The following is a 26,519-nucleotide window of genomic DNA, read 5'->3' as shown; positions in this document are numbered from 1 at the left end:
AAATTGAAGAGAATTTTCCATTCTACAATTTTTCTTACCACCTTAAATGTCATAAAGTGTAAGGGAAACGAGATATTTGCAGAAAACTCATTTTCGTGACCTTTGACCTTTAATATCTTAAGTCGCGGACACGTGATTATATGAGACTTTTGAGGTAAGTTTTATACCATCAAAATAAAGACGTATGCAAATTTTCAGCTTATTATCTTTCATTCCGAGGTTTGCCCCCTTTTTTGCCTTATTTTACTGGATTAAATTGATTTTTTTGCGTTTTTACCGCCCCTATATGGGCGTTTTAGGGGGAAGCTCGGGGGTAAAAGTGATAAACTTTTTTGCTTTTTTTTTAGGACCCGAAAATTAATATGCTCGGCAAAATTCAGCTTGTTCGTATGATTTTGGGGGTTCAGTGGCATTTTCGTCTCTGACGACTGGAGTATAACCTGTTTTCATCTTTTAGAATATAGACTAGGATAAAACTTATGTCCAATATTTTTGTTATCGTTGTCTTGTTGCAGCAAGACTACAGAAATAACATCTTCCACAGAATATTTGTAGGGGTTAAAGCTTATGATGTTTCATTCATTTTCATTTTTTTAACATTGTATCTATTAGATTCTTTGATATTATTCATCATCATATTTATCAAATTCAACGTTTGCTTCATCTTCACTTAATATTGCACTGAGAAAGAGCATTTAAAATGCATCTTATGCTTTCCCTGTATTTTCTGTAAACTATATTAATTTGGAACACATTCAGGACCTTCTTCTTTTCTTTAAATAACATCGCTGTTCCGGAAATTTAACGACACAATTGTAAAATTTTGAAAAATGACTTTTATTGCATTGGAGGGATCAAAACTGCTTTTTCTATATATTTGTAAATCGTCATAGTTGCACTTGCGAAATCCTCTTTCATGCCGAAATTGTTAAGTACAGTTATGACGATTTACAAATATATAGAAAATGCAGTTTTGATCCCTCCAATACAATAAAGACATTTTTCAAAATTTTACAGTTGTGTCAATATACTTCCGGAACAGCGACATGAAGTTAGCCGTTTCGAAAAGAAACAATTCAGTATCATCTAGTTTTAATAGTACGTACAAGCTTTGGAACTGTGTTATTTCAGGTATATTTTACAATTTAGAAACATACAGAAAAATGAAATTCATTTGCATTCAAATTCGAAATTTCACATTCATATCATGGGATTAGTGGTTTGCTTAGTATTTTATTTATAATTGCATGTTTTATTTAATTTTAATATAATAGAGATTCAAATACAGGTAAAATTTATATATAAATGTCAATTATAGCTTACGCACACAAGAGCATAGGCAAGAGCAATACAATATTATTTGATATTCTTCTTCAAGTTTCTTTTTAACATTTAAAGTCATTCGTTAATACACCTTTTTATATGTTTATATTAACTTGTTGTTCTAAATAAAGAAATAAATGAAGAATAGTTTATTACAAATATTTTTTCTTTTTTTTTTGTTTTGATTTTTGGCCTTGGTTTGGAAAAAAAATATATTTATTCTCAATTCTCTTTATTCTTTGTTGTATTTTTTCAATTCGTTATTTTTGGTAAATCAATATTATACTACAACATAGTAACATTTTATTAGACGTTTTAAAATCAATATTTTGGAAAAGATCACAAAATCGGATCAAAGGGCCAAGAAACCATACCTCCTTGGACGTTTTGATTAGCTTAGTATCCTTTGATTGGCTGTGTGTGCCATACTATTATCTTCTCTTTTTTATAACAAAAAAGGAATTAAGATTAAAAGAATCACCGTAACATCAAATCGGCGTCAGTATAATAAAGTTTGACGTTTGTTTTAATGGTACACGTGTTCAAAATGTCTTGTCTTTTGTCAATTTATGTTTACAGTACTTTGAACTATCTCTTTTGACCAAAAATGTTACTAAATCATAAATGTATGCATGGAATGATTAGATTCTTGTATTTTTTGCTAAAGGTAAATACGACTAAGGCGCACAAGTATTTTCGAGATATTTCTCTAAAAAAGAATATTGAAAAAATTCTAGTCTACATTGAATATCGATATCTCTAATAATAACGAGGCTAGGGACGTGAAAATGTAACCTATAAACAACAAACGCTTGCCTGCTAACTCCATATATCCAATTCATTGATATTTCATACAGGGAGTTTTAAACTTAGCCGCCAATATGCACAATTTAAATCCGGTATTCTTCGTATTTTCTAAGTGAATTCGTTTGGTATCAGTATTCGCTATACTTAAATTCAACAACACACACATCCAACACTTAATTATTTCAACATTTTATTATTCATCAGTTTATTATTTTTAGTAATTCTAAAAAGTATCATTAAAAACGTTGACTAGGTATTTTATATTAATTTAATTAGATAACTTACAAACTAAAATAACTAAATGTAATGTTAAACAAATAAAGTTTTACAATAAGTGTTTAAAATTGGCACCATCTACTTCTAAACGTTTATTGATCCTTTTTGTTATGTCTTGTTATTATGGAAATATGGTCGGATATTAGAGAATTAAAAGCAAGTAAGACTTTCTGCAACATATCTTCCTTTATCGTAACAGGTTAGGAAAATACCTGGTTTTTAATGTAACCCCAAATGCCCAAATCTAAAGGAGCCAAGTCAGTAGAGCGAACTGGCTAACGAAACTGACCTGATTGGCAATTCATCTATCATCAAACATGTCGTGAAAATGCTGAGCAACAGGCCCATAGTTATGAGGAGGTGCTCCATCTTGCTAATACCAAGCTGACGCCGCCTCTCTAATTTTAAGGTAACGTCGGTCATATGGGTGCTTCTAAAAGGAAACAATATCTTTCACCATTTCAATTTTTTATCATAAAATGTCAATACTAAAATTTGATCGTCTTGTATTGCACAAAAAAACGTTAAAACTTCAACTATTCTGGAAATAACGTTCTCTACTAACATGTGGATTTTTATTAGACAAAAAATGGGAATTATGTCGACTAAATAATTCATTTTTGCTAACATTTGCTTCATCAGGCCATATAACTTTTTCCATCCTTTTGGGTCTTCATTAAAAACTATTTTCTTGTAGCATCTTAAAGTAATTACTATTTTAATGGGAATAAGCCACAATTTAAGTTTAATATAAATTTATTGACGTTTCAATTTCCTCCACTTCGGAAATCTTGAGAACGATTTCCGAAGTGGAAATTAAAACGTCAATAAACTTATTCTAAACTTTAATCATACCTTATCCCCATTAAACTAGTCATTTCATTAAAAACCATTCACAGAATTGTGCAATTATAAGCAAATGGTTTCCATTTGTGTGTTTTTTAAATGCGATGAATTTCTATTGTTGACAAAGTAAGATCTCTCTCACAATCTCTAATGGAAACATTTGGAGAAGCCGTAAAATAACCCAAAACATTAATCTCGTTTATGCCATTGTACACTGTGGCTTGTTTTTATTAATTTTTGTCTCAAATTGACCAAATTGACGGCAGTTTTTAAGCAATCCTCTTACAATATCACCAGTTGAATTTGGTCGATAAGGATAACTTTCTGCAAGAACAAGACAAGCCCGTTTAACAATGCTATTAATTTAGTCGTATATAATAATAAGATTTAAAAAATAATCATTAGTAAATCTCACATTTGCCATTATTTACTATGAAATACAAACTGGTAAAGAAAACTGTCAAGACAATACATATAAACAACTTAAATTGTGCATGTTGGCGGCTAAGTTGAATACACCCTGTATGAAATACCAATGACTTGGATATATGGAGTTAACGACCAAGCGCTTGTTGTTTTTTGGTTAAAATCTTGAAAAATGTTTGAAAAAAAAATCAAAATATCTCGAAAATATTTCATTCTTGGTATAGGACATTGTGTACAAATTTTATTTAAAAGTTTATATAGATTTCAAAAATAAACATGCTACATTCAGGACAATATTATATTTCAATTCAGCGTCATACAAAACAGCTTTTGTAATTTCTGATTTTTAACATAACTGTATCCGCCATTACTTATAATCAAACCTTCACACACCCTATATGTTTATGGAGAATTGCCAAGAAAACATTGTGCATAAACATGAAAAACACTCACAGTATGGTGGAGATAAGTGGATGATGTATTCTCTATTTAGCCTCACGTACCAAAAGCATTAGAAATAAAACCTTAATTATGTAATGCAGCAATAATACATAGGCAACACAAAATACACAAACATATAATACATTAACACATAATACACAAACGCATAATATACAAATACATAGAATACTCAGAGGGTAAAAATACCAACCTCAACTAAAAGGATGTCTTTGGCCTTAAAGAAGAAGAGGTATAAGATGATTAAAAAGAAGAACAAATCTAAACCATGGATGAAACCATCAGATGTAGATAGTTTTCAGCAATGTATTTTCGACATACTTTGTAGTCCTGGAACGGAAATTAGCAAATTCCTTACTGGAAAGTCAAAACAAATTCTGTTCTAGAATTCAAACAGAAGAGAAGATTAGCCAAAATACCAGGCAACTAATGCAGAACAAAAGAGAAAGGAAAAGAAATAGGAAACGAGATAGAAACTAAAGCCAACGAACTACAAAAATTAAATAAAGAAATATCCAAAGCTGTTAGATAGGACACTCGAAAATACAACCAAGAACAAATCGAACATACCATTGAAAACCATAGAAGTATGAAAGTATTGAGAAAAAGACTAAGAACGGGGAGAAGGTAGATAATAAAGATTAAAGATAGAAATGGTCATCTTACAACAGAGAGAAAGTCTTACAATACTTAAAGACTTTTACAAATTGCTGTACACAAGCCAACATAAAGAAAATAGCAGAGAAGATCAAGTACCAGAAATATTAACAAGGGAAAAGGGCAATGTTAACCAAGGATCAGAACTACTACCGAAAATCACAATAGACGAAATAAAACTAGCCCTAAAAAAGCTAAGAATAACAGATCTCCAGGCGAAGATTACAAGATTACAAGATACAATTAAAGTCAGAAAACTACAATATATTGGACATGTCATGAGGGGCGAGCGTTATAACTTAATAATGCAATTAATAATGCAAGGAAGAATACAGGGTAGAAGATGTCGCGGAACAAGACGTATCTCCTGGTTAAACAATTTGAAAGCTTGGTTTAACTGCACTTCTGCTAACCTCTTTAGAGCAGCGGTATCGAAAGTGCGAATTGCCATGATGGTTGCCAACCCTCTTAGAGGAGATGGCACATGAAGATTAGGGTAATTCTTTTGTATTAAAAAGATCCCCATGAATTAGAAAACTACAGACCTATTCTTCTTCTTCTTCAAGTGCCCTGTCCGTTGCGAACGTTGGCTATTAACATGGCAATTCTGATCTTATTTGCGGCGCTTCTGAATAGTTCGACCGATGTGAGCCCGAACCACTTCCTCAGATTTTGGAGCCACGAGTGTCTTCTCCTGCCTGGCCCTCGCTTACTGTCTATTTTTCCCTGGACAATCAATTGCAGTAGACGGTACTTATCGTGTCTCAATATGTGGCCTAGATATTCAAGCTTTCTTTGTTTAATTGTGTTCACGATTTCTACAGACCTATAACAAACCTTTAGTCACCTATACAAACTCCTTACAAGAATAGTAACGAATCATCTTGAGAAAAAACTTGATTTCTACCAGCCAATAGAGCAAGCGGGAATTCGTACCGGATTTGGAACAAATGATCACCTATAGAGCATTAAAACGTTAATAGAAAACACTATCGAATACATAAAAACACGGATCATATCCCAGACAGAGGAGTCTGACAGGGTGATAACTTATCGCCTAAACTGTTTACCGCAGTACTAGACTATACTTGTAAAAAACTTAACTTGGAAGAGAAAGTCCTGAACATTGACGATAGAAGATTAACAAATTTTAAATTCGCAGACGACATAGTATTGTTCTTAGACAACCTGAAGGAGATATGTACAACGCTACATGAACTTCAGTTAGTGTGTGTCAGTGTGGGTCTTAAAATAAACATCTCCAAAACAACATTCATGACAAACCCAGTACCTAGCGGAAATATCAATATTGGAGACAACAAAGTAGAGCTGGTGGAGAAATACATATACCTTGGATACGAAGTAAAGATCACAAGAGACAACCAAACATGCGAACTACGAAGAAGAATAAACCTAGCATGGGTAGCCTATGGAAAACTCAAAGACATCTTTAAAAGCGATATACCAATTTCTTTAAAACGTAAAACATTTGACCAATGTGTGTTGCCTGTGGTGGCCTATGGTGCGGAAACTTTGACATTGACAGCTACAACTTCTAAAACGCTGCAAATAGCTCAGAGGAAAATGGAAAGGTCAATGCTAAGTATATCGCTTCGTGACCGAGTTATAAATGAAGACTTAAGAATCAGTGATGAAAGGTGGCGAAAAGATTGCTTGAGTGGAGGCCCAGGTTAGACAAAAAAGTAGAGGAAAACCCCCTACTCGTTGGACTGACATATCAAGACAATGTCAATAAATTGGATAAAAAGTGCTCTAAATAGAGTACAATGGACAAAAATGAGGGAGGCCTATGTCCAGCAGTAGCCTGGGAGTGATGATGATGATGATAATGAAAGACTGGCAAAGACAAACACAAATGGATATGACATCTAGAAAAAATATAAAAAGAAACAATTATCTTCTTTTTAGTTAGTAAAGAAGATTACCATGAATAGCAGTGATATATAGATGAGGCAAAAGATACAAAAGGAGATGAGGACTAGATAATGGAGAATATTGGGAAGCTTTGACTCACTGTCCATAACTAAATATAGCAAAGAATGAAGATAGCTAGCAGCAATAATTTGATTAGGACTTAATATCTTATAACAATGAGATAGGTATAGTTACTTTGCGAGTCCAGTTACAAGAAGTATTTTTTTTGTATCTTGTATGTATTTTCTTTAGATACTTACATCTTTTATATTGTGTGAAGTCCTTATCTAGTCATCATTTCATCACATTCTGTTATTTTAATTAAAAAAATGTTTTGGCTCTTCAGTAATCGGTTATAATTATTTTACCTGTATTTAATTTCTCTAAAATTATTTTATTTTGTAATTAAAAACAACGTAGCTAAAGTATTGACGATAAAATTTAATATTATCTAGTAATTGTTTTGTAAAAAGTAGAAAAAAAAAGCTTTAAACTTACCATTTAGGATGCAGTAGTTGGTTGAGCAAAAAAAAATTAAAATTTTATAATTGATTCTGGTGAATATTTTAGAAGATCGCAAGAAGAAGAAGAAGAAAATAGGTCCTATTAAAAAAATAATACTAATGCTCAAAATAGTAATTCTGACCGCAGTGGTCTTCCTAAAAGTGACTCTTTTGGTAAAGATCTTCGAAGCTGCCTTAAAATTCAAGCTTGTACTTATTGGTGCTGGATTCTTACTACTGCATGTTGTAAAAATATGGTTGGAACAAAGAAACAGAAGCCATCATCACGAGGGAGGGATTGTGTATAGGAGCTCGTTAGATGGAGGAGCTAATGGAGGAGTCGAATGGGGCGGACCTTCCTCACCCGAGGAATATCACGGCAGATCTTTCAGAGAAGATACCAGAAATGCCCAGCATTTGGCATACAAACAACATATTAAGTAGTTTGAAAGCTTTTTAGATTTCTAGTATTTTTTAAAAACTTATTTTATAGTAATTATAAAAAAACAATTGTTATAGTTTTGAATTATTGATGTCTTTGTTAAAACTTTTCTTTGAATTACTGAATTGGTATTTTATAACAAATGGTTCTACATGAGGTTGCCACTTACGTTTTGAGGCAGATAACTGTAGTATTATATACATAAGCTTTGTCCCAAAGGAATCCGTACGTTATTACTCTTCAGAGAAGTAACTTTTCACGTGATCACTCTACGTTGTGATATCAATATTTTCTTTATATTAAATTTAAAAAAAGTTGTGTGGAAACTATCCAAATTCAAAAGTCCTTTAAACATGAATGTAGAGCAAAACACAAACTAAAAAATTGTTTAGTTAGTTTGAAAATGACTGCATGTCTATTGATATTGACGCGTATTCTAGTTGACTTTCTAAAAGCTTGGATACACCTGTCATGCAGCTTTCCGATCCGACAGCCGGACGATAGTATGAATGGGGAACTGACTGTGGCGTATGGATACCGCGGGTTACACTTATCAGTCACGTTACCAATACTACTCCCGCCCATCTCTGTTGTCTTCTCCGATCAAACACCGACATTACAGACTAATCGTATTCTTGATGGGAAACTTTTATGTTTTAGTGTTTAAATTTTGGTGTTGTTTTATTAAAACTGGGATTACTGTATCGCGACAATAAATCCATTTTTTCTTTCTTGTTTTATTTACTAAACCTTAAATTTTTTAAATTAGTTTTTTCAAATGTAGCAGTATCTTACCTAATAAAGTACTACAAAATACTACCTTACCTTAAAAATACTACCAAACGGTGTCTGGTAGTGATAGCTTTTCTAAAATATGTGTTTTGCCTGCAAAATTTTCTTTCAATTTAAGTTCCATTTCATTGAACGTGTACATCGGCATTTTAAAATATTGAAAAAATAAGTCTTATTATCTAACAGATGAGGTAAAAGTGAAACAAACTCTCATTCTTCGTGTCTTTTTTTCAAGCATCATGTACCCAACATTCACGTTCACTGATCTTTATCAACGATTTTTCTGTAATTAGATCTTCTTACATTAGAACATTACGCGCAAAGTACCTTTCATAATCAACTTGCAATATAGACGAACTTGCAATAAAATCGGAAGGGAGTACGAAACGAGCATGACATGGGGGTCATTCCTTTTCGATCCCGCACCGACCAGATTTTTCGAGCAATATCGGATCGTAGTATATTCAGAAGGCTGCATGACAGATGTGTCTAAACCTTGCCACAAAAACATGATAACCATATCGTTGTTTGACTATGCGCGAATTAGAAAGCGATTTTGGAATTACGAAAACTTGCTTTTGATAATTCTAACCGAGATTTTGGAAAAAATTAGTATGTCTGCCAAATTCATTTCAAAATTGCTGATGGAAAAGCAAAAAAATATTGCTATGGACAACTTGCAAATGACCACTACTGATAAAAAATGCTTAGATGATCATTTCTGGGTCGAGTAAAAGTTTACGGCTCGAAACAAAACAATAATCTTTATAATGGAAGCTTCCTTTCGAGCGTGCATGTTATTTGTTGTTTTTTTTTTGTCGGTTATGAAGGTGTTCAAGGTGTGCAAGCAAATAATTTTGCACTTTGTACATCTTACCACGTATTTTCTAATTTTATTTCTGTTTATGTTTCTATCTTTTCTGGAATATGATTTATCTTATTATGAAAACTACAGCTCAGCAACATATGCTTCTGAATCCATTCTGTAACTATGCAGATTTTAATATGCTACACACATAATTATAAAATTTCCGTGACTACTGTACTAGAATTATTTATTTCTAATCTATCATATGTATTCTTAAGCAAAAGTAGCTAGAATACTAAGTGTTGACGCCAAAATAAAGCAGTGATTTAAATTAGATATTAGAATATAATGTGAAAAATACTCGATAGTATACGTTAAATGATATTTATTAAGCTTATTCTTATGATTATTTGGTGAGTTCTTTCGTGCCCAAAAGACAACCAAGAAGACAAGAGATAACTGAGTCATTCATAAATTTATCGCACATCAGATACTTCGATTCCAGGACTTAACTTGCATATGCAAACTCTTTTTTCGAAGTTTTTATGACTGTTTTGTATCAATAGTCCAGTCGTCAGAGATCTGGTCCCTAAAAATCATACAAATAAGCTGAATTTTGTCAAGAATATTAATGATAAGACTCCAAAAAAGATACAAAGCAGTTTACCACTTTAACCCCCGGGATTCCCCCTAAAATGCCCTCGTAAAACGAAAAAAATCTATTTACCAAGAATCTGTATGCTGCAGAAAAAATGTTTCAAATAAAAAATGTAGCTGAGATAATTTTTAACAAGAATGTTAATTAGCACTTTTTGCGTAGAATAAACCGTTCTCTCAGAAACAACGCTTAAAGCGACCGGCGCTTTTGAATATCAGTTCCGCGCGCGAAATTAGTGTTAAAAAAAATTTGTATCAACTCGGCGGTAAAAAATCGATATCTTTTGATTAGAGTGTTCTTTAATTAAATTAAAAGTATGCGGTCTACCTCAAGGGTGCGATCTGCCTGAAGGATTTGCACAAAATAATGAAATACAAGAAAACTTTTGTAGAAAAAATATTTATTCGCAAGTAATAAACATTTGGGACCAAATAAAGACTTAATTAATAAAAAAATAAAAACTTTTGTAAATCTACCAGGCTATTTTATTTAAAAAGAGGGGTTGATGTTTACTCATAACCTGGAAAAAGATTACGGTGTTGTTGCCTTTCATTATTTTGTGAAAACCCTTCTGAGAAAAGATTATGGTAATTAGCCTCATGTATAAATAACCGACAAAAATAATCTTTACAAAATGAATAAAACGCGAAAGTCAGAAGAATATTATTATTTTACTTTTACAAATTAATACTTTGTCATATCAATTTACTATTTTAGTTGCAACTAAGCCACAAAATTAGCTTATTCCCAACTAGAATACCAAATTGGTATGAATATTAAATTATTATTAAGTATTAGGTTAAAAAACAAACAAAAAAAGTGAAAAACCATAGATTAGTCATTTATTTTTCTTTATTGCAATACTTTTTTAATTATACAGTGATCATTACACACATTTCTACTGAATATTTCACAAATTTGTTTTTGTTTCCTGTCCTTTTTTGTCGGGCACATGTGACACCTTTTCCTTGTTAAAAATGAAGGTTTTTCTAGTTTTTGCTTTTTATTGTGTGGTTCAACTTCCTGTAAGCATTATTCAATACACTGTTTTGTTTCCCATTGTAGTCCCCTTGATTTTCTTCTCAAAGTTTGAGGCAACACTAGTTGTTCTGCTGTCGTTGTAAGAAACAATATTCGCTTTTCATTTTTGTTTTCGTTCCATTTTGGATGTAAATTTATCCAAGTAATAAATGAGACTATCTATATAGAGAAGGAAATTTAATATATATGAGACCATGATTAAAACTACTCTTCTTTATGGCGCTGAAACATGGAGAATTAGTGAAAAGAACAAAAAGCGAATAGAAGCAGTAGAGATGGATGCAATGAGAAGATCTTTAGGTATTTCCAGACGAGACCGAATCAGAAATGATGTAATAAAACAACGTATGGGAATAGAAGGAAATATAACTCAAGATATAGAGAAGAAACAATTAAGGTGGTATGGGCATGTTCAACGGATGCCAGCATCAAGACTCCCCAAAAAAGTAATAGAATGGCAACCGATAGGTCGACGGAAAAGAGGAAGACCCAGATTAGAATGGCAACACGGCGCAAACAAGTCCATGAGCGAAAGAAATTTAACAACAAACGACTGCGAAGATAGGAAGAAATGGTGTTTAGGTATCGGACAACGTCGAAAGACGTTCTAAACCGATGTATATATATAATAAATGAGACTACGAGCCACGTCTAAAATATTCATAAACAATGCAAAAGGCCAATAAGTTTGTATCGACACTACATTTTGTATTATTATAATAGAGTATCATATCTGTTTTTTTTATCAACATCATCTGCACAGAAAGCATTGTGATTTATGGTATACTCCATTCCACGAATATACGACTGTTTTAAATTTGGTTTAAGGTATTGATTTAACTGGTCCAATATGCTGAATTGTACAATAGTAAATTCTCCCCATTTTTAAAATACTGTTATGACAGATATAAACCTTAGATTTAAATATGAAGTCATGATATAAACATAGAGTTGATAGTTTATAGAACAGTAGTTGTAATTCAGATTTTGAAGTATATAATTACTATCATTGAGTTTAGTATTGTATACAAGTTGGTTTAAGTGTAATGTAATGTAAAAGTGTAAAGTGTAAGTGTAACAATACTTAAGTGATTAAATAGTGTAATTTATTTAGTCGAATATTCAATTAGTATTAAAAACACCAAAAAACTTACTTATTCTCTAATTTTTTTTCTTTTCGCGCATTTTATATATTGTCTTTCGCGGGTTTCAAATTTTCAACCTTTATATTATGCAAGAGATTTATATTATGCGACATTTTGTTCACTTTGTCCACTTTTTTTTTGCTTTTTGCAAAACCGACTTTAGTTTTGTTTCACTAATACAGAGTGTATCACACACACACGTTTATGTACGGACTGAACTGCTCGCAAAGGGCCCCCGTTGGTTTTCTCAGCAGCAAAATAAGAAAGTACATTAAATATAAAGTTGTATATATATATATTTAGGGATTCTACAGTATTCACTGCCTTCCCTCGCTCAACCGTTTCCATCTCTCTCTGTTGTTCCATTCTCCATCGTTTAGTCCTCTCTTACTCATGGCGTCGTCTACTTCGTTCCTCCAGGATTTTCGGGGTCGTCCTCTTTTCCTCCTTCCTATGGGGCTCCATTCGGTTATTCTTTTTATCCATCTGCTGTCGCTAGCTCTTCTTACATGTCCATACCACTTTAGTCTTTTTTGTTCTATATATGTTAGTATGTCTGTTTCTATTGATGTTCTTTGCTTTATTTCGTCATTACTTCTCCTATCCATTCTTGTTACTCTGCAGCATCTTCGCAGGCATTCCATCTCTGTTGCTATTATCTTACTGCTGTAATAAAGTTGTCTACATCTAAAACACGTCTCGGCATTTTTGGCTTTAATAAACAAATACACTACACTAAACTCTTTCTTAACGGACACCTCTCTTCACCGGATACCTCTATACGGGCGGTTTTTAAAACTAAAAATCAGTCGGCGATATATGAAACGCATGTAAATTTTCGTTACTTTTTAATATCTGTAACGATTCGGTACTTTACCTATCAATAGCCGGCCGTTACTTTCGGAACTTTTAAGAGTACATACACTCAAAGCAAACAAATATTTAAAACTGACAAAGTGAAATATTAGATTCTTTTTCTGGTTTCTGAACCATCGTTCTGTCAATTTCTTTTCATTTTTATAAAAAATAGTAGGTATATTTCTTTTTATTACAGTTGTAGTACCTAATAAAGTAATAAAATAGTGTAATATCAAACAAACCCGGCACGCCTCTTTGGTGTTTACATTTCGCCGAAAACCAACCCAAATGTCTGATGAACACATTTGGCTTCATAGACGTCATTGTATTTATTTGTAGGAGCGTTAGCGTAAAAATTTTTGTTATTTTCCGATTATATTTCAATAAAATTTGTGTCTATCTGAACATCTATTAATTGAAATAATTTTAGTTTATATGTCATACTAAAAGTAGATCCTATTTATTGGAATAATAATTAGACCAATTTACTTTCATACTTCTACTTGCACAGTAAAATATTCGTTGTCCCAATAATCCAAAACAGTCGTATATTCGTAGAATAACCTATAGACAGGATTAGGACACTTCTTTGTTTTTTCGGAACGTAAGAAACAAGAGATGCTTTTAAAGCGAATTCGAAATTGAAGATTTCTTTAAACGGTTCTTGTTTGGAAGAAATTCCCGAGGAACAAAACTCTAATTTTTTTGCTTGTGCCCACAAGAGTTAGTGAATTTGCCAGTAATTCATGTCCAAGAGCAAGATCAGTGAAATAGTTATCGCAAGTCACATTCCTCTTGGAATTATAATAAGGCTTAACGAGTTGCTTTACAACTTGAGATACAAGACTTTTGGCTACTGTATTTCCGTTTTTTTTTTTTATGGTATTCCACCTAAAGGGTAATATGTTTCCGACTTATCTGGCTTTGAAGGCATTTTACTGCTTGAAAGGACACCTATCTCGATAGGGAACAAGTTGCTCATCTACCGTTATGTTTTTTCCTAGTATATAGTATTTCTGAAAATTTTGGTTGACTTGATTCCACACATCGCGTATTGCTGCTAATTTGTCGTACCTTCTTCGTTCAGACCTCGTATCCTTATTGTCATATCGAACAAATCTTAGCAAAGTTTTGAATCATTTTAATCCCATGGTAGCTTTAAATATAGTAGTATAAAACTTACTCTAAAGTATATCTACATTATGTATGTTGGCACTCAGGTACCCTGCAATTAGTAGTAGTCTATTAAAGGCATATAGCTCTGTAGAGTCGCAATATTACCAGTTTTTTATCTTCAGGACTTTCTCGGCTTCTTTATTTGTACACTTCACTATTTCGTTCACAATTTTTTCGTCTAAAAACAAATAAAAGGAACCAGCAGGATAATCTACACTTTCACCAGGGACTAACATTACTTTGTGCACTTTGCTTTTTATTATGTGGCAGAATCGCATACGTCCTGTCGGTTGTGGTTGACTCTTCCAGTTAATTTCATCCTTAGTTCCTAAAATTACACACTCTGAAATTTGGGAACTTATAGCTACATATTCGTCTTCATTATTACTCAATACAACTTGCTGATCATCCTCTTCACTTGCTTCCGAAAGATGATCTTCAATTTCAGAGTCACTTTCAATGCCACCTACTTCAGGAGATTCTTCTTCATCGGAATCCCATAAAGTATTAGTAATATGTTGCAGTTCTGCAGCTGATAATGATTTTCAAGACATTTTATTCGCACTATCTACTTTCACTGTAATTTAATATAATTTTAAGAGCTTAGTTGTCGACATTAACATCGATATCAAACGACTGATAGCAGATGCATTATTTATTTCAAAATATCTATAGAACCTACCTAACAATATTATTGCATTATAACAATGATTATCAGTTTCTAAAATTCATTTAGAATAGATATAACACCTATTCTAAGCATCTCTTTGATGTTCACATCAAAGAGATGTTTACATTGTTTGTTTCACGTTTAGACTTTATTATTGAACTTCCGGAATCATAAAAGTCGTTTAGATAATCCACAAAAACATCACCTGACTGCCAGATTAACTTCTGCAACAAAGATTTAGACTTAAGGTATAAATACAAATAGGGTCCAACGGGCCAGTGATGACCCTTTACGTGACAAAATTCTTTCGACACAATAATTTCAAAAATAATAAAATGATAGTGAATATTTTGAATAGCTCATGACTATGTTGAAGGAAACATACTTCTAAACAAATTCAGTAATGCATAAAATTCAATAAATTTTTTTTTGTCAATTTATGATAAAAGAATGGACCGATTAAGGGTTAAATGACATGACAGAAGTCATGGAGGAGCCTACTAACAGAGTACTTTTTCGATTTAAGTGTGGCATAGAAATTTATATATGCTCTATCATCTCTTAGAACATAATAATGTCTGAATAAAGGAATCTAGATGACATAATGTTTAGTACATAGAAAGTTGATCTAATAGTTGAGCGTCAAATATTTTTAGAGTAAAAATAGTAAAATAAGACAAGTCAATAAATGAATAAAATCGGAAGAATTTAAAATAAAATAATTATTTAAAAAAAATAACAAACATGTGACATTTATAACGTTACATTTTGTAAGGTAAATCTTTTGCAATTTTCTCTATGGATGTAGGTTCATTTAAATAATTTTAGATGAACTGATGATGTGTATGGATTCATGCAAGAAATGTCTTCAATAAAGTATGAAGTAGCAAGCAAAATTTCTATTTCTCCAACTTTTAAACGATACATACAGGGTGGCGCACCGAAAACGAAACAGATGCATTTACTGGCAGATGATTACTTTTTAAAAAAACGCTTGGACCCGTCGATTTTGTTATCGAGGGGGAAACAAAATTGGCATAAAATCACATTAACATTTGCAGCCCCCTAAGCGGGGGTGGCACCATCCCTAAAATCTTAAATGGAAAGGGGGGTCGAATGATCCATCATTTAAAAGGTCTTTCAACTCCCTTTACAATGATGTAAAATTCATGTACTTCAATTCAGTAGTTTTGGAGATTTATTGATTTAAAGTTTAAATACATCATCGTAAGAGGAGATGAATACATAGCAGCAAAGTTGTTAAAAAATAAAGAATGAACTGACCTGTCAGCCGAGTAAATGTTGAAAATGACCACCATTACTTTCCATGCAATAATAAAGATTTTGCTGAAAACGTTGCCGGACATTTTGCAATATTTGAGGAGTAATTTGATGGCACTCATTCACAATTCTTTGTCGTAAATCTTCTAAGGATGTTGGCTGAGTAGCATAGATTTTGCTTTTTAAGTAACCCCACAAAAAGAAATCCAAAGGTGATAAATCTGGCGATCTTGGGGGCCATTCAACGGCACCTCTTCTACCAATCCATTGACCTGGAAAGGTCTGATCTAAATAATGCTGAACTCTTAATGCGTAATGTGGTGGGGCACCATCCTGTTGGAACATCAACATATTCTCAACGTATCGACCATCATTCTGATTTTCAATTATATCTGTTAGCGCAGGATCTATGGCATTTTGCAGTAATTCCAAATACATTTCACCAGTCAAATTTCCAGGTAAGAAAAAAGGACCAACCAAATGATCGCCAAAAATGCCAGCCCAAACATTTAATTTTTGTGGCTGCTGTGTGTGTACCTCATGGTAATTTCTGGGATTAGAGTCCGACCAATTTTGACAATTATGACGATTTACTTCGCCATTTAAAAAAAAAGGAACATTCGTCGGAAAAGCAAATGTTAAATAAAAATTGTTCATCGTTTGTAATTCGTTCACTCATAACTTCACAAAATTCTAATCGCTTATCAAAATCGTCTTCATTAAGTTCTTGTACAAGGTAAATTTTATACGGATGAAAATTATGGGCCTTTAGAATCCGTTGGATAGTACGTCGACTAACACCACACGAAGTTTGCAATTTGCGGGTACTTAATGTAGGATCTACAATAACTTGCCCTAAAACCCCCACTTCTGTTGCTTCGTTCCTTATAGGATTTTCAATATTACGTTTTTTATTGGCGACTGATCCAGTTTCCCGAAATTTAGCTACAAGTTCTAGAACATATTTTCGGTGCACATTATTGTTCTCATGTCGCTCATTAAAAATTTGTGCTGTTGTATTAGCGCACTGATTATTTCCGAAAAATATTTAAATAATTTCAACCCTTTCTGCCGTGGAATATACCATGGTTAATTTATGTATAAAGCAATAAATGATATTTTAACAACAAAGATTGGTCAAATCAATCGCAAACTAATGTACTATTTCCTATTTAAAATAAGTACGTGGCATTCTCTACTTATCTTTCTTTAAGAAACAACTTTTTTTGTCACAAAGGACACTTCAATTGCTATTTTTATTATTAATAAACCATGGGCGTAGTAAATAAAAGCATTTACTTATCAAGAAAATGCTTTTACTCAAATTTCTTCTGAAAGAAGTACAAACTAATTTGATGTACCTATTAAAGTCTACTTTAAACTTTAAATCAATAAATCTCCAAAACTACTGAATTGAATACATGAATTTTACATCATTATAAAGGGAGTTGAAAGACCTTTCAAATAATGGATCATTCGACCCCCCTTTTCATTTAAGATTTTAGGGATGATGCCACCCCTGCTTAAGGGGCTGCAAATGTTAAAGTGATTTTATGCCAATTTTGTGTCCCCCTCGAAAACAAAATCGACGGGTCCGAGCGTTTTTTCAAAAAAGGAATCATCTGCCAGTAAATGCCTCTGTTTCTTGTTTCGTTTTCGGTGCGCCACACTGTATATATATATATATATATATATATATATATATATATATATATATATATATACATATATATTCCAAATTTAACTAAATAATAAATGTCTTCTGTCAAATGGCGACAAAAACAAGCAGTTATTTCTTGACACGTGCTAAATTTAAGACCGAATACAATCTCTACATATCCAATAATCCACGATTTTATCCAATTATGTCAAAAGTTGTTTACATAGAAAATACTATAACGGTAAATAGAACAGTATACATAAATTATGCGAGGAAAAAATTATAGAAATGCGAAAACATTAACTGATTCAGTATTTTGATTTATGTCGTGCTTGTCTATATTTACCTTGTGTATTCAAACTTTAATCAGAGTTGCTTGTATTTTAACGACATCATTTTATGTTTTGAACAAATATCTTTTTCAAAATAAAAAACGAGAAAAACCAGGAATAAAATGTTTATTTGGCGTTTCAATTTCTATATTGAAAGTCGGTTTTCCATGTCATTAATTTCTTGAAAATTATTTAAAATCAACCGAGATTTATTTACAACTACAATTTGACTTCTTGGTGGTTGATTTTAAGTTTGAATTATTTTGGTTTTTGTTTTTTTTTTTGTTAGCGCCCGTTGTATTTTGTTCTTGAAAGTACCTAACGGAAAAGTTCACTTTATAGTCTTGTTAAGGTACCTTTTTTTTTATAATTTTACATTAAAATGACATTATTAAACAATTTTTCTGCACTTTCAGTAATCGTATTTTTAACGAATATAATTATAGCAAGTAATAGTCATTGCAAAGCTCGTTTCATGTTATTTTCTACGCCACATATACAATTATCCGTTTCCGCTCGCAAGCTTTAAAATGATCATCGGCTTATTACTATAAATTAAACAATTTTCTGAATAACTAAATTTCTGAGTAATTAAAGTGTTCATAGTATTTGTTGGAAATAATTTACATAGTCATTAAAAACAGCGGACGGGTTCCAATTTGTAGGATTATTTTAAAAGGAATGATATTGAAAGTAATATCTCATTTAAAAGCTTCATTCAATTGAGCTTATCACGACATTAACACATCAACGCGATTACCAATTTCAACCCAAAAACCTCAAAATATTAATTTCAGTTAGAAATAGATTTTTCTTTTTCTTCTTTTTATGTAGACATGACTCAATCTGCTACGGTGTTATCTGGTTTTTCGATATAATTCCCGTTCAATTTTGCGTAGAAAAATTCAACCCATCGGTTCAAAATTGAGACCGTATTACTTAGGATATTTACTTCTCCATCCTTAAAGCTTCCTATTCTTGGCTTAAACTTTTTACTCATTTTGTTTCATTTCTGTAGAACGTTCAAGTTTCGATTTCATTTCTTAGCCATTCCATGTTTTCTAACTGCTTTTCTTCAAAATTACTTTTTTTTCTTCTATATAATCTATTTTCTTCCCTTCTTAGGGTCCCGTATTCCTTCATTCCTCCTTTGCTTTTCTTATGCATCTAGCTTGATTTGTTATTAGCTATGCTCTATTTTTATTATGTCAGCTTTTTGGCACTCCTCGTTAAACCATTCGTTTTTTCTAACTAGTTTGGTTTTCCCCAATATTTCAGATGCCTTCTCAGTTATTATGTTTCTACATTTTGTTCACAATTCCTCCACATCTTCCCCTGCTTACGCTCTTTGTTTCCTCATCCATTTGTCTCCTATACTCTCTCGCAACGATTTTAATACGCACATTATCAACATTAATTCTGTCTTGTCTCATATGTGTACTCTGGTACGCAATATTTTTAGGAAAATCAGATGAGGGTGGCTCATTAAGCTAATTAATTGATAGTCCAAGCATTTACTAGCATTGCTCTTTGTCATTACAGACATCTATGTCTCGATCTTTGAAATATTTGTCTACGTATATTTTTATCACGTATATGGTTGCTATTTATATTTCTGACCTAGGCAACATTAAGTACTGACAACTGACATCTGACATTTGACACTTGCACTGAAAAGTTTTTTCTTAAAGACATTTTTAAGCATATGCGCACTCACACCTTTTGACGTATGAGGAATATTTGTGTTGTTTACAGTGGCTTCAAAAATTTGTCACGGCCAAAAAATGGAATTGAACCGTGAACATTTTGGGTCGATAATTTATCATAACTTTTGACATGGATTATCAAGATAAGAGTGTATCAGTAAACTTAAATCGTTATACGGGGATCAAGCACCATCCTAGACACCGTAAAAAATTGGCACAATGAATTCAGTCGTAGTCGGCGCTCTCTCTAGGACGGATTCCGTGAAGGTTGCCCAAAATCGGCTGTTATACCAGGAACCATCGATGCTGATAGAGCAAGATCATCATTTGATATACCGTGAGATTGAGGCATACTTGGGTAATAAAATGACAATCATAAGATATTGTATGATCATCTGGCTGCAAAAAAGATTTGTTCACGTTGGATTCCACATATTCTGACAAAAGGTCAAAAAGTGGCTCGTGTCAATTGGTGCAAGGAAATGTTCAAGAAATGGGATCACGGTACATCAACTGCTGTGTATAACATCTATAAAAGTGACGAAACATGGATCTATGCATATGAGCCCGAAACAAAACAACAACCCACCGTATGGGTATTCCAAGTTGAACTAAATCCAGCAAAAGTTGACAGAAGAAGACGGTCAATTCAGAAATTTTCTGTGAAATTCGGCAAAAGAATAAGATCCAACGAATCATTCTTCACACACATCAGCGTATACAACGGAGATTTTGACCATCCAAAACATCGAATTAACAGGTCATCCGCCGTACAGTCCTGATTTGACACCTAATGATTTCTTTTTATTTCTGCACAAAAAAAATAAATTGCGTGGTTAACGATATTCGACACCTGAGGAAGCGGTTGAAGCGTTCAAAAGCCATGTTTTGGAGTTACCTCAATCTGAGTGGAAAAAGTGCTTCGAAAATTGGTTCAAACCCATGCAAAAGTGTATTGATTTCCAGGGAGAATATTTTAAAAAGCAATAAACTCATTTCCGACCATAAATACTTGTTTTTTCATTGTTAGGCCAGAAATATAAATAGCAACCTCTCGTAGTACTCCTTTCAATAGTGCTATTGCTTTTCTTTGTTGAATATTGCTCTTTCTAATCGCTTCATCCAATATTCAGTTTTTTCTTTTAAATTTAATTCTACTTTATATTTAAGCATTCTTCTATAAACTTTCTTCTCATATACTCCAGGCCATCAGAATCTTGTTCTTTTATTACCTTCTTCTTCTTTGTATGTCTTCTTTTACATTTTAATGGTGTTGATCAATTATCGCTCTTTGTTTGAGTGTGTTTCAAAATACTCTCTCATATTAGTACTTTTTTTCTTCTTTAAAAGACGTCTGTTCTATTACAGACTGCAGACAATTGGCCTATTATATTTTCCAATAAACAAGTCCTCGGAACTTCGATCTGCTATACAAACGCTCTCCACCAACTTTTATTTTATTTGGCTGTTGTACACCCAGTATATTATATATGACTCTTATATTAAGGCCACCTAAATATAAAGACAAAAACGCAGATTTATAAAACATTAGTGCGAAGTATTATGACATATGGGGCTGAAAATTGGATCATAAACAAGAAAACCAGCAGTAAGATAGTAGCAACAGAGATGGAATGCCTGCGAAGATGCTGCAGAGTAACAAGAATGGATAGGAGAAGTAATGACGAAATAAAGCAAAGAACATCAATAGAAACAGACATACTAACATATATAGAACAAAAAAGACTAAAGTGGTATGGACATGTAAAAAGAACTAGCGACAGCAGATGGATAAAGAAAATAACCGAATGGAGCCCCATAGGAAGGAGGAAAAGAGGACGACCCCGAAAATCCTGGAGGAACGAAGTAGACGACGCCATGAGTAAGAGAGGACTGAACGATGGAGAATGGAACAACAGAGAGAGATGGAAACGGTTGAGCGAGGGAAGGCAGTGAATACTGTAGAATCCCTAAATATATATATATATATATATATATATATATATATATATATTAAGGCCAAATCTAATGTGTTCGTAATATAACAAAAGGGGGTCGCCTCTTTGCGGGTCTATTTATATTTGTATTTGAAGACTTATTTCTAAGTCCCCTTTGGGTCATCGCTTTTATCTCCATCTCTATTTTGTTCACATGCATTGGGAAGAAATAATTGGGGTCAAAAACAGTAGTATATATATACCGTGCCGAGGCAATAATACCCTAGAGTTCGCCAGCTTTCTGGAGCATCTCTTAGGTAACAATTGTTCCCTATGCCATGCATACCGTGAACACGAAGGTATTGCACCTTGAAATTGGGGAGCGCAGTAGTCGCAGAATTAGTTTATTGCAAATTTCGGTATAACCGAAAGTGAGAGCGTGCTGAAAATATTTAAGATTTGTAGATTAGCCACTGTTATGTGGAAGACAAATGTCATACTTCAAATCCAAACGATTTCTAAAATCAGTATGACTTGCGGTATGCGTGAGATCACCTGTATGCCGTTTTCTACATTGTTGGAAACATTTATAAAAATATATTTTATATAAAATGCGCGTGCTTATGTTGTATCGTAGCTATTTAGCATAATATGAAAAAATGTATTGCTGTTATTATAGATATTTTATATTTGATAATTAATGTCTCCCTTAATGTAATTTTTAGGTTATATTTTTACATTTATACCTGACTTAATTATTCTGGGATCTTTTTAGCTGCCAAAGATTGTCTGTGTATGTTACTGTAGATAAACAGCGATATTCTTCTGTCCACCTTTTAAGTTTAGCTTCTTTTGTTTAAAAAAAATCAAGGGGCTTTCCTGATAGGTTCTTGTGCTTCAAACTAAAATAACATAGGCCTCAAGGCTTCAAAACATATTAGACATTGCAAGTGGTGGCTCTTTGTTAACATCGGCAAAAGAAAATCCAATTTTTAAATAATTTGAATAATATCATCTGGTAACCGTTTTTTATGCTCTAAGCTTAAATCAATGTTTGTTACCTTGCTTAAAGTACATGGTAAATCACTAGTTTCTTAAATAGAACATTCTTCTGCAGTTTTTATGGGCATCTTTAACCATTTATCTGTTACTTTATTAAACTTAGTAAAGACGATTGGCGACTCCGCGATTTCTCAATCAGTGTTGCCGGCGTAACCGGCATTTCGACAATGCTCCCGTATTTTAGCCACTAATTGAACGCGTAACGTAAAATACTATTTTAGTTTTTTTTAGGTTGAGAACCGCTGTTTTAATAATTATAAGTATTTAACAATAACATCAATAATGGTAGGCATTCAGCAATTCATCATCAGATTATCATTAACATAGTTATTTTCTAGTAAATATTATTTATATATTTATATTTATTTATTTATTGTATTTATTATTATTGTATAGTTTATAAGTGGTGTGACATCATAATACCTCAGTAGCCTTATGTGTATAGGAGCAATAATAAAAGGTTAGCTAAAATTCATGTCTAATTATTCTAACCCTTTTTAAACATTTCTAAATACTGTTTCATTCATTGTATATCTACAACATTCTTTAAAACTTTACCTGTTAACAAACAAGCAATAATTAAGGAAATTGAAACATCGGCTTATAACTTCAGAGTGTAATTATGGCGCAATAACAGCTCATTTCCTTAAATGCAACGATAGTCAACAGAACTGACTGTTGATACAGCTTGATGTAAAGCGATGTTTTTTGATTAGCTGCTTTATTTAATATGTGTATGCATCTATAAAAAAGTTAGCATATAACTAACTATAATTATATATCTTATATCTTATACACTTAAAACAGTTGTGCAAGTCCTACCTTCAGAACCCTTGATTGTATTTTGTATTAGTTAAAACTTTTGAAAAAAGTTACTTAGTCGGACTATAGCAACTGTAAGCTTGCCGAAACCTTAAATATTTGCTTCATCATTAGCATTAACCTGTATGCGTCCATTGCTAGACATAGGTCTCCTTCAGCTCTTTCCATCTGTCTCTGTCTTGTGCGACTTGCTTCCAGTTATTGCTAACACGCTTCAGGTCATCAGTCCATCTAGTTGGTAAACGTCCTCTGCTCCGTATTGCTTCTTGCCTTGGTCTCCACTCTAAAATACGTTTTGTTCATCGGTTGTCTGATAATCTGGTGACGTGTCCTGACCAATTCCATTTTAGCGACTCGATTTTTTCGATGACATCTGTTGTTTTTGTTTTAGGACGTATTTCTTAGTTTGGGTTTTGGTCTCTCAGAGAGACCGAATTGGATTATAATAAAGTTCAGAACGTTTTTAAACGTTTTCAGTGAACTTTTGGAGTACTTGTATAACTAAAGCAAAACCTAATTAGTGATTGGGTTTACATTGGAGAAGACGTACGTAAAAGTATTAAATTACACTGCAAAATGTCGATGTAATTGGATTACTAACTGGAAACATACGTCTCTACTTAAAATAAAATATTTCTACATCCGAACTTTAGAAATAACTGAAGCAAATTCCCGTTCTTAAAGTTCGGATGTAGATATATTTTATTTCTAGTAGGGACATCGGCATTTTGCGTATAATTTAATACTTTCAAGTATGTTTTTTTCAATGTAAACCCAACCACTGTTTGGTGTTGTGGTTAGTTACGCAAGTACTACAACATCTCTTCTGAGCACATTAAAAAGTAGATGAAATAGTACACATTAGTAGTTGAATAAATAGACTGGTTCCACATTATTGGAGTAATGGGGATCTTTCCAATAAAACGTTAAGATATCTTCCCATTGATTGACAGTAATGTTTTTAATCTTCTTGCAATCTGTAAATGCATTGATGACGTTAGGTTTGGTTAAGTTTTTTTATTTTTTGTTATACTAGTAATTCGTTTTCCAGCTTTACTTTGAAGTTTGTTCTATTAACAGTTTTATATTTAGCGAAATAGTTGTTTCTCGTATCATCTTCCTCATCTTATACAAGAAATCTGACAATGAAGTTCTGACTGACTGTTATTATAACATCTTTGTTTGGAAATTTTTATAATTTTCCATTTATCATCTTTTTAATATACTATACTTTAATATCCTTACACTGCTCCATGCGCTGATTTTTGTTTACGTTATTTAATGAACCGTGGCTGGTTCCTTCCAAGCAAGATTTAATTTTTCGGAACTGGTAAAAATCGCAGGGCGCTAAATCTAGCAAATAGGTCGGATTTTTTATGACTTACCTTTTTTTAGCCATGAGCCAAATAGTCCTTGAGTTGAGAGTCGTGAACTGGTGTGTTGTCCTGAGGAGAAGCCAGGCGTTCTGTTTTCACATTTCGGGTCTCTTTACGCTACTTTTTTCTTTGCAAAGTGTTTGTAAAGCCTCTAAATAGTAATATTGATTAACTGTCTTTCTTTGTGTTATCTATTTCATGTATAAGTCATATGTATATCATGATACCTTGTATATAGAAGAAAACAATCAACACTGACTTAAATATGGAATTGCTCATCGTTGCTCGTTTGAGTCTCGGAGAGTTTGGAATCTTACACTGCATTGGTTGCCGCCTAGTTTTACGATCATATTGAATACTTTTTGATTCATTCCAGAATGTTTGAACAAATATCTTTACAATGCATCTTCTGTTCAGGCGTTAGGAGTCTGAGCAATAGCTTAGCGCATATTTTCTTCATGTTTAGTTACTTATGCAAAATGTGCCTCACAGTTTCTTTATTAAAATGCATATTTCCGGCCTTAATACTTAATCTTCGGAGTTTTAGAACCATTGCGGATACTTTGTGAACATTCATATCACTTTTTGAAAAATCACACGCTGCTCAAAAACTATGATATGGGATAGATAAATAGATAGATTTAGAGAGGTGGCCTTTTGGCCTATTCCACTGCGACCTTTTCAGATCTATTGTGGTCCTCTAGTTCTAGATAACATTATCTAGCCTGGCCCTTTTTAAAAAGTATAATAGCTTCGAGACTATACCTTCCATGTAGCTATTTGCCGGTGGATTTTCTTCTCCTAATGCAAAGAACCGCACATTTGCCTGACTGTCACACTGATATAGAATGTGCTCTGTTGTTTTAGCTTTAAGTGCCCCTGTTAGAAGACCTACTATGGCTTTCGTAACCTACTAGGTCTGTCGTAAATTTGGCGAATGTTCTGTAATGAACTGTTTCGCTTGTCCTGGTGAATTTCTCTACTATTCCAGGATTTGTGAGCTACCCACTTCCTTGTAGCCATTCTTGTTACTGTTTTTGCAACGCTGTAGAAAGGTTCCGGTCCAATGAATGGCATTGATGAGCCTTGTTTGGCCCTTGTTTTCATCTGATTTTTCATTGCCCTTATGACCCTCGTGCCCAGGTTACCGCAACCTTGTTACGATCTCCTAGTTTATTTAGGGCACACACACAATCCCATACTAGCATAGAATTGACCTCTACAGAATTGAGTGCCTTAAGTGCTGCCTGACTATCTGTGAAGATGGCAACTAAACGTTCTTTTCTGCCTTTCTATTTCTTCCACGCAGTAGTGGATTGCCGTTATTTCCGCCTGGAAAACTGTCACATGCTTAGATAGACTTACCGGGAAATGTATTCCTAGATTTGTCCCTACTATGCCGGCTCTCACACCCTTCGATGCTTTTGAGCCATCCGTGTACCAGGTAACAGCAGCTTCTATGGGTACATTTCAATTCTAGTCTTTTTTGCCTGGTATATTAATTGTGAACTTATTGTTAAA

General features: G+C 33.0%; 1 protein-coding gene across 5 annotated transcripts in view; it reads left to right on the top strand.

Annotated features, from left to right (window-relative positions):
• The window catches only part of LOC140449852 (uncharacterized), a 214,961-nt gene that overhangs the window by 102,783 nt on the left and 85,659 nt on the right, over nt 1–26,519 (top strand). Inside the window, exon 3 of one of the 5 annotated variants that reach the window (XM_072543223.1) lies at nt 7,300–7,770. The exons of the other annotated variants lie outside the window; for them this stretch is intronic. Within the exon in view, the coding sequence (XP_072399324.1) occupies nt 7,300–7,676 (377 nt within the window). The 3' untranslated portion in view covers nt 7,677–7,770. Of the gene's footprint in view, nt 1–7,299; nt 7,771–26,519 lie in introns of those variants that run through there. 5 annotated transcript variants of the gene reach the window in all.

This window comes from Diabrotica undecimpunctata, chromosome 9, assembly GCF_040954645.1.
Source record: "Diabrotica undecimpunctata isolate CICGRU chromosome 9, icDiaUnde3, whole genome shotgun sequence".
In the NCBI taxonomy this organism is placed as follows: Eukaryota; Metazoa; Arthropoda; class Insecta; order Coleoptera; family Chrysomelidae; genus Diabrotica; species Diabrotica undecimpunctata.
Note: the sequence above shows the minus strand (reverse complement) of the source record. Positions and strands in the feature narration are given on the sequence as shown.